This window comes from Lissotriton vulgaris, chromosome 8 (genome assembly GCF_964263255.1).
Source record: "Lissotriton vulgaris chromosome 8, aLisVul1.2, whole genome shotgun sequence".
Taxonomy (NCBI): Eukaryota; Metazoa; Chordata; class Amphibia; order Caudata; family Salamandridae; genus Lissotriton; species Lissotriton vulgaris.
The window spans coordinates 171209785-171225042 of NC_141696.1; the positions used below are offsets into that span (position 1 = coordinate 171209785).

The 15258-nt window shown below is 42.3% G+C and overlaps 1 protein-coding gene across 1 annotated transcript in view; it reads right to left on the reverse strand.

Moving 5' to 3' along the window:
- GAB2 (GRB2 associated binding protein 2) overlaps positions 1–14764 on the reverse strand; it is a 157072-nt gene extending 142308 nt beyond the window's left edge. The window contains exon 1 of the mRNA XM_086933906.1: positions 14470–14764. Within this exon, the coding sequence (XP_086790032.1) occupies positions 14470–14731 (262 nt within the window). The 5' untranslated portion in view covers positions 14732–14764. The remainder of the gene's footprint in view (positions 1–14469) is intronic.
- Between the last annotated feature and the right edge of the window lie 494 nt (positions 14765–15258).

A 15258-nucleotide genomic window follows, 5' to 3' on the forward strand; every position in this document is an offset into this window, starting at 1 on the left:
CTACACTTATGATGCAAAATTAGATACTTGATACCTGCAAATGATCCGACCCCAGATAACTGATTATAAAAGCACTGAATTCCAGTGTGGTTTCTAGCATATTTACAGAACTTCCACGATCACAGTAACTATTCGAGGTGTGCATCTAAAACTAGAGAGATATCATTTTTATTTAGAACGGAGTACACCATTGTAACCATATTAACCTGATCTGTGCTTCAACATATTTTGTAATGCATTCATCTCTTGAGGATTAATATGCACCAGGCCTATCAAGATCTCTTATAATTTTATTCTCTGTACCATCATCATATTCCGAATAAATGTGTCTAAGAAGTGTTCTATACGTGTTCTAAAGCAATGTCAATCTTAAGAGATAAGTTTTGTATGCGGTATACTTCTGTACATTTGTTCAGGCAAAATGACCAACAGCAAAACATGATCCTTTACTGTTTCTGGATATGGTTAAACAATTTTACCATTTTTTAAAAAGGACTCAAGAAACTATAATTGCATTTCCTTGTAAATTAGAATGTTGAATAAAGCATTTTTAGAGTTTTATGTTTTTTGTAGGAAGGTAGGTTCCACCACAACTATAAATTATGGATCGTGTAATGTTCCTCAGATATTTTACAATGACCCTCCTACTCAGGTAACAGTGTTTAACATGTAGGTGACACAGGAAACCTGCAGCGTTAAGCAATTTGTAACAGGCACCAGTGTCGAGATCTGCACCACAGTATGATTGCAACAGAGATACTCCAGCACTGCTCCCTCCTCATCCAGGAGAATTTATTTAGAAGTAATCTGGCAGGATGATCAGCATTCTAATACCTGAATGACACCTACATGGCCACTGTCTCTTATTAGCCAACAATTTCTTATAAGCTACTAATATACTGCAGGATGGAGTACTACAAACTGCCCCTGCTAGTGTTCATGTATTGTTGTTACATGACAAAAAGACACCAGTTTAACTATTACACTGGTCTGTGCTGCAGTCAACAAAAACACAAATAAATGAGTGTCTTATTCCCCATCACGACAGAAAACATATCTAGCTGGACAACCAGACTAAACATCCCATTTAGATGAGTAAAAGTGGCTGGAAGTCGCGTAATAAATGTTCAGATACAGAAGATGTTGCCCGTTAAGTAGAGACAGAGGTTGAGTTGGGCAGGATCTATTGGGAACCTCATTCCCAATTTTTTTTATTTTAGCAAACAAGTTCCCATACTTTTTTTCAAAGACTAACTATTTCTGCACAGCCAATGACAAGCTTGAGTTGCCTCAGGTTGAAAGGTAAGGAGGGACTCACCAGCACTAAGAAGATTTGTTTATGTTGGATTGGTTTTTCCTTTAAGGTGCATACTTTTTGTTGTAGATGCTCACTCACACTGCCCCCATTGTGCTCATGGTCACAGTTGCCATACTTTCTCTTTGCACTTTGACCGCTGAGTGGAGCCAATGTCGGGGAGCAAAAGTGGACCATTATCTGTGTCTGAAGTATGTAAACGAGGAGACTGGTAACAGTTATAGCATGAACTATGAACTTCACAAACTTCAACTGATGCACACACTGCTGCTCACTTTGAATATAGTTTCTGGTTTTCAACTTTAGGCCGACGTGTGTGGACCACACAAAGTTTATTCTAAGGACCCAACGCTAGACCCGGCAACTCGCATGGTGACACCGTGTGTCACGCAATATCAGCTCCATTCACACGCTCACCTGGTGAGGAGCTGCTGGTGAAGTGTGGCTCAATGGTTAGAGCGGCAGACCCTGATGCAGAGGTCTGGGCCGGGACCAGAGTTCAATTCCCCGCCTTGGCGGGTATTGGGCTCAAAATTCCACGGACCTGATAATTCTCGCCTCGGTGCCTATTCCAATCATGGAGTCCCACTCTGCAACTCTGGGCAATAGCTTGCTTAATCTCCACAACAGCCCCAACAGTGCTGGGATGCCTGGCTTTCACCCTGGGGGTGCCCAGGAGTGGACATTTCATAGGGAAAAGCCAGGAAGGGTTCCACAGTGGTATGCGTTACAGCGCCAGGACACCCCAGTTGGGGTATTAGTGCGCTTTACAAGTACAAATTACATTTACATTTACATTTACATTACATGGTGGCAGGGAAAACGAGGAAGAAACCACTGCAAAGAGTGGATCTCCAGCTCAAATTAAAAGGCTTTAAACATCAGATGTCCGTTAAAGGGTGTGAAAAGATCCCAGGACATCGGCACCAGGCTACGCAAGCTTTTTTTGGGGGGGAGAAAGGATTTGGTGGAGGAGGAGGCAGAAGAGCCTCTTAGGCACAAGGCAGACAACACCCCCTTCAAGAACACGCCTTTTTATCACACCATGAAATTTTATTTTAAGTTGGCAGGTGTGCAACGCACAGTGGCCAGAAGGAACAGACAAATGTGTACAGCCGGAAATCAAAACCAAACCTAACTTCAGGCACTGGGAAAGTACACACTGCATTTGTCGGAGTCAACAAAATTCCGACACAAAACACAGCAATGGTTCGACCAGTCAGAATGGTCCATTTTCCGCTACCAAGATATGGTAGTTTCCGATGCCAGAGTTTATTACTGTGCCCAAATATCCCGCTGCTCTTACGTGCTATTTAAGGCATTTTTCTGTAGACTTTTTACTGCCTTAATAAGTCTATTCACTTTAGATTATAATAATACACGGGATTCAGCAATTCATGCATAAACAGCTGTCTCAAACTTTATATATATATAAATAAAAAATAATCAGCGACTCGTGATGCACCCATTCGCCGAATATATAGAAAAGATGTCAGAACTGAACTGTAATAAGCTATTACAGTCAAGTTCTGACGTCACAATGTCTGCTGCCAGCAGAGGCAGTGAAAGGCAGGTCACGTCAGGGAGCATAATTAAAGTAGCTATTTAAAGCAATCAAAACAAAATGTCTTTTATTTCTTTCGCTCTAGTTTTCTAGCTCGCAGTGACAAGCAGAAAGAACATGTTTATATCTTTGCCCTCCTTAGATAATTATAGAAAAGTAATAATCTTTATTCATGTTTCTACACATTCAGAGTTACTGCAGCTTCTTTTTTTAAAAAAAAATGACTTGCATTAAATCGTATCTAATATCTTTTTGCAAAAAATATCTAACCGGTTTTTAATGTGTTTAAATGTGCACTGTAAGTTCCATTTTCATCCTTCATGTTTGCAAACAAGCTCTCTCTTTCATATCAAAGAGCTGCGCACCAAGGTTTTAAGTGGTTTGTGGAAAATGTGATGGTGTGACCATGTATTATATGGGGTAAAGTACCCTCAACCATACATTATAAGGATATTGCAAGTGACCGAGGGGTTTCATATCCTTATAAAGGAACTCGGCCTTCGGCCTCATTCTTCTATATGGTTATGGAACCCCTTGGTGACTTGTAATATCCTTATAATGTAAGTAAGGAGTACTTTATCCCTTATATAATATGTGGCTGGAATTATCTTTGGGTGATGTTATGCCCTTTCAGAAGTAGTGATTGTTGACTGTAAATACATCATACAATCGTCAATAACGGCCGCTCAGTACCCACTCCTTAACACGTTCCATGCTGATGACGGAACCGCTCCGTCATCAGCTGCGGTTGGGCTGTGCTGATTACGGAGCGTTTCCGTCATGGCCCGGCCGCCGCGCCTGCGCGGCGCGTTCTATTGAGCGGGGCGGGCCATGACGGAACCGCTCCGTCACGAGCACAGCTCAACCGCGGCTGGTGACGGAGCGGTTCTGTCACCAGCATGCGGCCGCCCCGCGCTGTTAGCGCTGCGGCGGAATAGCCGCTGCAGCGAAAGGGTTAAATAACAGAGTTGTGTTTTCCCATTTCGGTAAGTCTTTCTTTCACAAGGCAACAGCAGCATGCAAGTAAACAACTGTATCAAACTCTTAGTTAATCAGGTTTGTTGATTTAAGATAGGAGCTGGCAATATATTTAGCAAAACAACTTTCTACAATCTTTCTAGGGGAAAATGTCCGGATTTTGTGAAAATTATGTACATACTTTTCTTTTCATTAATATTTGAGAAGCTCTGTTACACAACAAACTCCATTTCCCTAGTCGTTAAGGGTGGTTATGCCGCTGTATACAATTTTCTGGGATAGTCTGTTTCCAATAAACATAGCTGGTTAGGCACTTGGGCCAGGACACAGAGTCACCGAGGGAGGTGCCAACAGATAGCAAAGTACAAGCCGCCTCTGAGGAGTTGTGACTGACGTCAACACAGGCGGCTGGAGTTACAACTTGGTAACATCAGCAGCAGTGATGTAACTTTTGGAATGTGCAGTGGTTTTAAGTTCAGGCTCTTGCTGAAACTTGCCCAGAGGAGGAGAAGCTCAGCAACTCTTTTTCAAGATGGTGACCTGCCTGAAAACTCTCAACTGGGTCCACATGATAGTTTACCATTGCACATAGGCTGGGGGGACGGACCTTAAGTCTCAAACTATTAACTACGGAGTTTCCAGCTTGCTCAGAACCTCTTTCTCCTGGCACAAAGCTCATTCCAACAGAGGTGGGCACAATGCCATCAGAACTATATTTATTTATTCGACCAATTGCATGATCATACACAACATAAAATCAGGTAGCACACTATATTTCATGAAAATATTTAAAAAAAAACAGTAGTTTAAAATGACATCGACTTCACGGTGTTAAAACTAGATTGTAATTTATGTTTTTGCCGTAAAATCAAAGATGTCAGTTAAAAACACCCACAGTAAAACAATTCGGCCCCATCATTTCCCTACTGTCCCACTGAGTCACTTTGCAGACAGCTTACCCTGCTTGGTCACTAGAACCTCATCATGATATTATTTTACCACTTTAAGCCTCTGCCACCAGGCGTAAAGCAGGTATCTTGATAATGTATAGACAAGCCACCTTGTTGTTTCCGACCTAAATATGCGCAGAATATTAGAGGGGCATGAAAAAGAAAGCAGTTGGCAGGCCGGGATAATCTAAGTTTTTCTTAAGTTTATATAGGCGGAAAAGAAAAAAATAAAAATGTTCTATAGTCGCTGGGGTAGATTGACACGATTCACACAGAGGGGATACAGTAACATTTGCCCAACTATTTTTCATTACATTCAATGGTAGAACCCCAAACCTAAATTGGATGAAAAGTGCTCGCGCCTGGGTGGGTTCACCATCGTCCATATACATATCGAACTTAAAACCTCTTTTGACATTTAAAAAGGTGGAAGTTAAAGTGCCGGGTGCCGTAACATCAGTGCAAGAAGAATCAACAAAATCCCAATACCTCTTTTTTTAGCAGAACTAAATATCTGCTAAATTTGATCTTCAATGTAAAGTCATAAAAGCGACGAAAGGTCTCTCCAGCAATTAGATAGAGTAGCGTTTCAGCCTCCAGTTGACCACTTTAATAGGCAAACAAGTATTCCCTTTGCCTGATGTTTAGCTGTATCGTTACGAATGTGTGTTACAATGAGATCACATCACGGTTCCCCATCAAAATGGTACTTTTTTGACCATATGTCAATTTGCCATTACCTTTTGGACTGCATTCCAAGTGTCATGTCTGCTTTAAAGCCCACCTTTTCTCGTTCCTATTCAGAATTTGTGGGTATTTTACGAGTGTTACTCCTGCACCCCCTACTATTTCTTTTCTTTTTACTTCCAGCGGGTGGTGGGAGGTTGGACAACTGCATCCCTTTCCTGTTCACCCTCCCTTTTTCGTACTGCCAGGCCCAGCTGCTGATTCTTTAGTGCTCCTACACTCTGCTGTCCGTCGCAAGCTCCTCCAACCTAACGAAGGGCCCTTAGAACAATAGAAATTATTGTAGCAGCTTTTAAGTGTGGCCCAGAGTCAGTTCTCCAGCTTTCTATCCTCATGTTTTCCAAAACATTCATAATAAAAACATGTACAGCAGTAGCGGCTGCTGTTGTTGGGGAGTGGCTGGGGGGAGGGGGCTGAGGTAGACTGGCCAAACCGTCATGCGCACTTATCACCATGCACTAACCACTCCTCCTGCAGCCTGTCATCCCCATGGCCCCACCCCCAAAGACTTGTCGGGAAAGGAAAATTAAACGATAACAAAACGTGTTTCTTATCGTTTTATTTTCCCTTTCCTGCCATTTTGAGGCTGCTGGCAGGGGCGGCTCTAGGCTCATGGCAGCCCTGGACAGGGAGCGTAGGTAGGGGGGCCCCGGAGGAACGCTGGTGTGGAGGCCAGTGAAGGGGGGGGGAGGCAGGGTGTTTGGAAGTGGAACAGAGCCGGAGGCCGCCAAATCCCTGCCAGGGGCCGCCACGCAAATATGTATCCATCCTCAGAGGATTATTATATTAAGGATATATATTTGCGTGGTGGCCCCTGGGGTTTGGCGGCCCTGTGCAGGTGCACAGCTTGCACATGCCTGAGGCCGCCCCTGCTGCTGGCATGGGGGGCAATGCTCCTCCGCCATATCGGAGGAGACGCTGATGATGTACAGGCATGTGTTTTGTGTCAGGCGCCTTCATCCGTTGGTCTGTTAAAGTGCTTATGACATTTTGCTTCCGCCAACTGTAGTCAACAGCTTGGGGTAATGGGTCAGCCCACTTCTGCCATTGACTTCTGGCACACACAATGACTGACAAAATTTCGCTGATTGTACATCTGGCTAAATAGAAGGTCACTTCAGTGTTAGATCTGATGGGTTAGCACTTTATTTTGTCAGGGTGTTTTCTTCCACTCTTATCCTTTTTATGTCTGGCTTAGGGGCAACTTTAAGAATATAGCCAGACTCATAGCATACAAACAATGCATAGTAAAATACATGCATGCATACATACTTACACGGGCTTTCAGTAAAACCTCTTCACTTATTAGTCTACTTAACTGTAGTCTGTAGTTCACAATTTGCTTCTGCCCCCCACAGCAATCAGCACTGACCAATGGGTCAGCCTTCTTCAGAAATGTTGCTCTTTCACATGTCCAAATACGCCTACAGAGTGGTCTGCTTCAGTGCTAGGGCTGGTAAGCCAATCTCTGCTTGTATTTCTTCTTTCATTTAACTGCTTTTATTTATTTTCCAATGTGTCATATTTTAAATAGCTTAGTTTTGATTTACTTTTTTAGCAGGTACATGATTGCCACCTTAAACATTGCTACTTTTAAAATTGTTATGACATGTTTAGTTATTTTGCACTTTTAAAGTCTAGTGCATAGAAGAATTGCAAGCTTGCCAACTCATGATCCATTGGCTTTGACTTTGTTTCGCTTCCGGTCACACCTTCCCATTTCCAATTGAAATTCGGCCAGAGAAGCTGTGTGAGTTTTCTGTGTATTTCTTGTATCTTTAAGCCACGTGTCTGTTGCCGGTGAGCCGTGTGTATGATACCTACCCATTGCATTTTTGTTTTAGTTTTTTTTTACTTGCCAACACCCACCGTAGCCCTCCCACTCACACCAGAAGCACTGGGACCAACCCAAGTCCCACTCAGATCCTCTGCTCTGCCTCTGTATACATGCTGCCAGCATGTCTATGGCACTTATACTTTTCCTTACAATACCAGGACAGGATCACTCCCTTCACCCATTATAGATAAGTCTTAGCCCTTTAAAATGCTGCTAGGAAAAGTCCTAGCTAGCTGTGCCTTGGACATCTTTGTCACTGCATGGAGGTAGCTAATTGTACACCTTTCAAAAACCAGCCAAGGGTAGAAGTAGTTTTATACAAACAAGCCCCTATCTGCAGCTGCCTTGTTATGAGGAAACACCTTAAATGGAAACACAGGGACAGCAGATGCAGGTGGGACTGTGTCCCTGGCTTCTCATCCCTGCTGCTCACTCATACTGAAGGTCACACCAGCACCATGATTACTGTGAGTACCATGGGACAAGGTAGCTGTTTTCTGACTATTGATCCCAGCTTACTGACCACCCTATTAAATGTTACTAGGTATTCCTGGGGTCAGATATTAGCTGGACTATGGTGCATGTCCTCACTTATTTTTAAAATCACCTTGATTTGCAAAATTAATGAAATTATGTCACGCCGCGCAATTCCGCACCATTCATAGTACAAATTTACTGAGGGTAAAGGAATAACACTAACATCCGCCCCATGCATCAACCGTGTTTCTCCTTCAATTTTTTTTTACTGCAAAATACTTCTTTTCATCAAAAACTGATGCAAGGGCGCATCTCAAGCTAAATAATAATGCTAAATTAATTTCCCATGATTACGCAAATTTCGCACACCTCTATTAACAATAGACTAGGGTTATGCTTATCCCTTTCTGATGTGTATTGCATCCCTTCTATGTGTTAAAGGATTCAGGACTTGCTCTGGTCTGTACTAATGAAGGTCGACGTGTTCTATTGCCAACACAACTTGTGGCAATTTCACCAGGACCAATGGAGAACTAACCAGCTTAATGTAGGCAGCTCTCAGCAGCATCTGAAAAATGAGAGGGCCACATAACTGACTGGTAATCCTCAAGCATATACACCTCAGTCTTGTGTAAAGAGATAGCAAGTATGCAATTACCCTAACCCAGTGTGGAAATCTCATACCCGGTTCAGGATGCTACAAAAAAAATCTGTCTCTGGTAGAATTTACTGGAAAAAAACGAATGCCATTTGACCCACTATTAATTGCTGGTTGATTTGTTATGACAAGTATATAAAAATTCAATTTCACTGAGTGTGTAATTATTTAAATGTATCATAGTAGTCCTTCACACTACTTATGTCAAACCTTATTGTAGATGGAACGCCAATGCGTTCTCACCGGCGTCCCGTAATCCCAAGATTGGATTCAGGCACAGGGCGGAATCTCTTTGGCGCCTGTATTGTGGAAGTGGCCCCAGATCCCAAGACCCGCAAAGGGTCGAGACCTGAGGATTTGGACCTCAACGGGGAGAGCGGCATTCTATTTAATCACTTGCCCTTCCTCTGTGTGTGGTGGCGATTGGGTGATGTCTTCATGTGCCGCGTTGCACTAACTGCGCTATCTTGGAATAATAATGGTATACTTGTGCATCTCCCAAGGATAGGCAAGAATAATAATAATAATAAAATAAATATTGAAAAAAGAAGAGGCACAAAAGTCAATAAAACATTTATGAGTATCAATGTGCCTTTTTATTAAAAAATGTGGAGATGTACACATTTGGCTGGAAAATATTAAGTGAGGGTACCTGCAGAGAAGCTGTGGTGGAAATGAAAAGTCAGAGTTGACATTAACAAAACAAACTGTAACTCCAGGGACTACACACACAGATCAGTGGACTCGTGTGTTGGATATGTGGTCCCGTTCGATTAAATCATTCAGACCTCGTCAATCAGTAGCTTTAGAAAGGAGCCATTTAGCTTATTTTCTATTTAGGATTGTTTCTGCTACTTTTAGCCTGAGATTGACTTGTTCTAAAACAGTCATTTGAACTCTGTTGATCTGTGTGAAGTAGTTGTAAAATTTGGCACTAATTTGGTCGTACGTTTTTAGGTCTCGCCTGTCGATGCGCATGCGCATCGAGCAAGCGAGACTATGGGGGCTTATCCACTCTTTATCCAACTTGCAAGGAATCGTGGCGATTCCTTGCAGTGCCCGTGACTTTTAAGCTCAATGCGCATGCGCATTGAGCTTAAAAGCGCGTGCACATGCCCCCAGCCGCCTGCCTTGCCTACTCTCCCGCCCCCTCACTTCTTGATTGCACGGCCGCTAGGCCGTGCCTCCCCTACTCTCCTCCTCCTACTCTCCTCCCCTCGCCGTCTGTTCCCGCACTCCTCCCACACCCCCGCTCCGCCCCCTCCCCTGCCTGCCATGTCGCGTCGCATTTCTCCTCCCCCCTCCCCACAGCTCCCCTACTCTCCTCCTCCTACTCTCCTCCCCGTCTGTTCCCGCACTCCTCCCACACCCCCGCTCCGCCCCCTCCCCTGCCTGCCATGTCGCGTCGCATTTCTCCTCCCCCCTCCCAACAGCAATGATGACCCTCTGTCCTGAAATGTGACCCTTATTTTGTTTTGATCCTTGAATTCATGAAACGAACACTGTCCGTTACACTGGAGGAGCTAGAGATCTTCGGGGAAACGTCTTCAGACAAGCAACTTGAGTTGGTAAAATAAGCTATTTACAACAACCAGAAGCACACGTCGCTATTGAACAGCGGCTGCTTATCATTTGGGTCTTCTTGCATTTGCGCACATATGGGCCGATTCATAACACTTTTTACCCTCGCATTTCACGGAGCATCAGATTATGTGGAGCGTCACAGGCACTACTGGCACTTATGACTGGTAATATCCAACACTGTTGTAATAGTGGGTTAGGGTTGGGGGCTATAGTTGCTCCCAGCGAGAGAGTGCACATTGCATATGCTGGAAACCCTCACAAAGTGAGCGATTTGTAGGAATTCACCAACATGTACGTCCAGTTTCCCACCCGTACTACATCTTAAAAAGTGGGCAAAGGAGGGCGGCTGGGTTGCGAAAAGGAGAACACACTCCAATATGTTGTGGGAGTTCAGGTGAGGAATCTCTCCATGTGGAAAAAAATGCTTTCTTTGTATGGAGGTGAAGAAGAAAATGTGTAAGTGCCATTTCTGCTAACTCCCAGACTGAGTTTTACTTTATTAGTAACATTTGTAATCGTTAGTTAGGTCTGACAGTTTCGTGGTAGTGCGTGCTTTTTGGTGGGTGAGCCCTGCTCGTCTCTGCTATTACAGTTCTCCTCGTTGTCATCAACGTTACTAGAGCTGGAATTTTATAAGGAGGATTGGAGTTTTAACGAATCCTTTAAAACCTTCAAACCCCAAAACTGCTTATTACATCACCATTTTAAAATACTCTGCCACTCTTCCACAGATTATAATTCCTGGAAGTAGTATCATTTTTTATTATGTAATTTGATGTCAAATATTGTTTATTAGACTAATTTATGTTATGCGCTACTTGCAATATTTTACATGTCATGACTTGGTGCTCTAAAATAGATAGCAAGGAAATCCCCCAAGCATATCCCTAGCTGCCAATGATCTTTTACACGTTTCCATTGCTTCATCAGTTCTTGGGTTGTTCAATACTGAAATAAAAATATCTTGAAGCCGTCATAATATTTCACCAGTATACTTTAATTTACATATATTCTAGACAAATCCCTAGTGGTTAAAAATTTGTTTTAAAAGTCTCTCCATGGCGACGTTTTTTACTAGCTAATGGAACCACCTAGCTAGATAACGGCACTGTTGTGTGTTATTTTTCCTACATATTGCACAACTGGTTTGAATGAGGCCTTTTACTTTTTATCATAAACATTGAGGCTTAAAGTGATTAGATTTGACAGTTAAAACCAACAGGAGCCAGTTGCCTGTGCATGTACAAATTATCTATCGTTAGGGCAAAGTCGAAAGTAAACATTTCCAGAGGTTCCTAGAGTCGCACATTAGTTTTCTGCATTACAAACATGGCAGCCTGTTCTGCTCTGTGGTCTCGCATTAGTTGTGCAGTCTCTTCCATCAAGACTTAAACTGTGTTTATAACCGCCTTTGACGTTTTTAATCTTGGCAATTAGTGTTTTAAAGTCCAACTGGTTAACTCTATCTGTAGGCATACTGTGGCTTTTCCTAAAAATGTTGAGGGCATTCGCTTAATGCGAAATATGGAAAACGTATTCTTTGTCTCATAACAAAGGTTTGTAATATCAATACATCTAAGTCACGTAAATACAACACACATTGCATTACAAATGCTATAGGTGTCACATTTGCAAAAGTTAAAACTATTGACATTGCAACTGACAAAGCTATTAATTTTGCTACTTTCAAAACCAACACATAAATAAAAAAAGTGTCATTTACAATACCAATAGCTCAAACTTTCCTAATGCGAGACCTATTGCATTTCCAATGCTTGTTTACTCTTAAAGATGCGTACATGCTCTTGTATATGCAATTTGACTTTCCAGCTAGTGAGGCTAACATAGGGGCAGTGGATGCATTTGTGTTACAGTTTGAGAACGTACTCTAAATTCACATTTTGCCCATGTTCAAGATCCCTTCTTTGCTGTATTTGATCAGTTCTATAGGGCTAGAACGTATCTATTTTCCTGCAAGTTCCCTGTCTTCCACCCCAGGGCTAGTTTTCCACTCAATTTGCTAACGTCATTTGGCCCTATCATGAAAGGCAACCTGTGTTGCTCTATGGCATTTTTTTCCAGTAAAAAAATGAATTGAACTGCTATGTTTATGCACTGTGGAAGAGGTGTGGCGCAGCGGCCAGGGTGCCTGACTCCGGACTACGGGGTTCACGGGTTCGATCCTCGGTGCTGGAGGCAGGTTAGCCCAGCACCATGTGACTCTGGGCAATGGCTTGGTTAATGTTCCCGAGGGCCCCCAGCGCTGGGACACCACTTCAGAGGTAGCTGTGCGCATTAAAAATACTGGTATTTCACCTGTGCATTTTACCTTGTTTTATCCAAAGTTTCGAGAGGGACGGTAGAATACGTTCACGAGAAACATGTCTGTGCCAATGATACTGCAAGGATATGGCCTTGTCAATATATATTCACCAAGCACTGTTGTCTACATCAAAAAACTTGGGATATCAGCCTTGGAAAAGCATCTCCTAAATGGTTCTGTTAGTTACCAGCCACATGCAATTAATAAAAATCGTGACAATTTTTTTTTTATATAAAGGAGAGGATATTAGTGTCAGCCCTCTTCAGCCATTGGTTCACTCAACTGTTACTTACATTTCCCTGCTGCCCACCATAACATGCAGCATGGGCTCAGCCCACTTCAGCTACTGGCTTTCTTGCATTAAGAGAGCAAATAAGAAAGGGACCCCCTGCGACTAGTAACAAGTTCCTAGGTCAGGGCACAATATTCATCAAAATAATACCTAGGCAACTTCGGGGTCCTGCTAGGATATCAGGTACATAAACACATTGATAAAAAACAGTAAATGGAAACCTTCGCAGTGTACAGTTGTTATGATATATCATCTCATGTATATTATCCTCCCTTTGTCTCTAGAAATCGCAAGTGGTCTCCCGAAGAAGGCGTGTGTAACGCCGAAGCGCGCGTAGAGATTCCTCATTTATCCACTTGGTTGTTGTTGTTTTTTATAAATGCATAATTTTATTTGTGTAAACTGTTTTTAACTGTGATATATATGTTGAAACCTCATGTATTAATTCTTGAATTGATTGATTATGTATATGTTCTTTTTATCTTTTAAAAAAATATAAAATTTCTTCATGATATTGTTCAAATAAATCAGATTTATATGAAATTGTTTTACTAGTTCAGCTGTTCTGTACACTGCCCCACTGCACAACAAATTTGTGTTTTTTATCAATGTGTTTATGTACCTGATATCCTAGCAGGACCCCGAAGTTGCCTAGGTATTGTTATTTTGATGTTTCTTGCATTAAGAGTAATGGTACTTTGCCCAATATAATATGCTCAGCTGCCTAATAGGAAGTAGTACCCTTCAGTGACAGGGATTATAGGTCAATACTTTTTTTGGCAGTGTATTTTTCTTGCCATCTTTCATCCTTTTTAATAACTTTTCCTTTACATTAATAACATCAAATTTTTCTGTTTTCTAAATTAAAACTAAAACGAATTTCTAAGTACACCTGCCCTCTATGAAGCACAGATACTGCTCTATTAAAGCTGTGTGCTATGGTTTTTAATTTCAAACCAAACATTTTTAGTACAAGCACAAGACTGCCATGTTTAGGCAGCAACATGGTTACTTTTTTTCCCTTATTTTTATTTGTGTGGCCTAGGCGTACAATAAAAGCATTTTAAAGATGTAACCATCGCACCACGTTGCCAAGGCCGCAGCTACTGGCCTGGCCAAGGCTTGTTTCTTTTAGAATCCCTGCAGGTTCCCACTGACTAGGCTTGCACACTTGCAGGAAAGCATAAGTAGTGGGACCATGCAGATACCGTACGAGAAACAAAAACAAAAAATATGATTACCAGCAAGTAGGAAGGAATGAAAACTATTAGAGCTCACATCTAAAATGCAATGATATCCAGAGGAACCAGACCTACCATGCATTAGAGCAGGGGTCTCCAAACCGGTCCTGGAGGGCCGGATCCATGCCAGATTTTTAAAATTACTACATGCATCTCAATGGGGATATCCAAAAAATCTGGAATGGATCCAGCCCTCCAGGACCGGTTTGGAGACCCCTGAATTAGAGTGAATAATACATTTTTTCAAAATAGTTATCAGAACTGAGACCCACGTAGAACTACTGTTAGCCAAAGGGAACGTGTTCCGAAGAAGCAACCTGCATTGAGGCTCTAAAATCTGATTTTTTTTTTAGCAAAACATAATCTCAGTTTAGACAATGCTGCATTGAAGAGGACGTTGTCCACCAAGGCATCATTTGTAAACATTGTGCAAATTTGTTTTTACATTTCCCAGCAAAGATTAGAGCTCACATAGAACTATTACACTATTCTTGTCTCATTACCTGCATTCTCCTCCGATTGGTTGAAGCCACAGATCTGACAGATGCTGCGAACCCACTTGTTCATCTCTTCCTCCGTCTCCGCCACGAGGTAGAAGGTCCTGTCGCTGGTCTTGATGTCGAAGACATAGCTGTCCTGCAGCTCCTTCTTGTTGAAGGTGAGTCCTGAATCCACCTGCTCACAGAAGCTGAGGTTAATGACACGGATGGGCTTCTTGGTGTGGTCATTTTTGTAATACTCGAGAACGTCGGGGTCACCGCTCATCCTGCCGCTGCGCAGGATAAACCAACGCTTCTTCCATGCCTGGCCAAGAGAAAAAAACAAATGGTTACATTAAGTTGAAAAAAATATGCAAGTCTAAAGATGGTATCAGAGCATAAATGAAGTTTCCAAGGTGCATTATCCCGAGAAAATTAATTTCCTTCCAAGCTATGTGGCACCACAAGAATGAAGGGCAATTATCCCAGTGATAATGCCCTACAGAATGTTCAAGAATGAAATTAAAACATGCTTCTGGAGTTTAGAAAATCCTAGATTCATCAAAGTCCCGTTTTGCGAGTCCTTAATAGCAATTTTTAAGGAATCGCTATTAAGGACTTGCAAAACGGGATTCATGTAGGAATCGCTAAATAAATTACGATTCCTACACATTCCTTATTTGCGATTAGCAATTTGCTAATCGCAAATAAGGACGCGATTTCAAGGGTACTAGGGGTGTCCAAAGGACACCCTGTAGCACCCCTGAAATGTAATCTACATTGGTGTTGCGCACACACATGTCCAAAGAAACT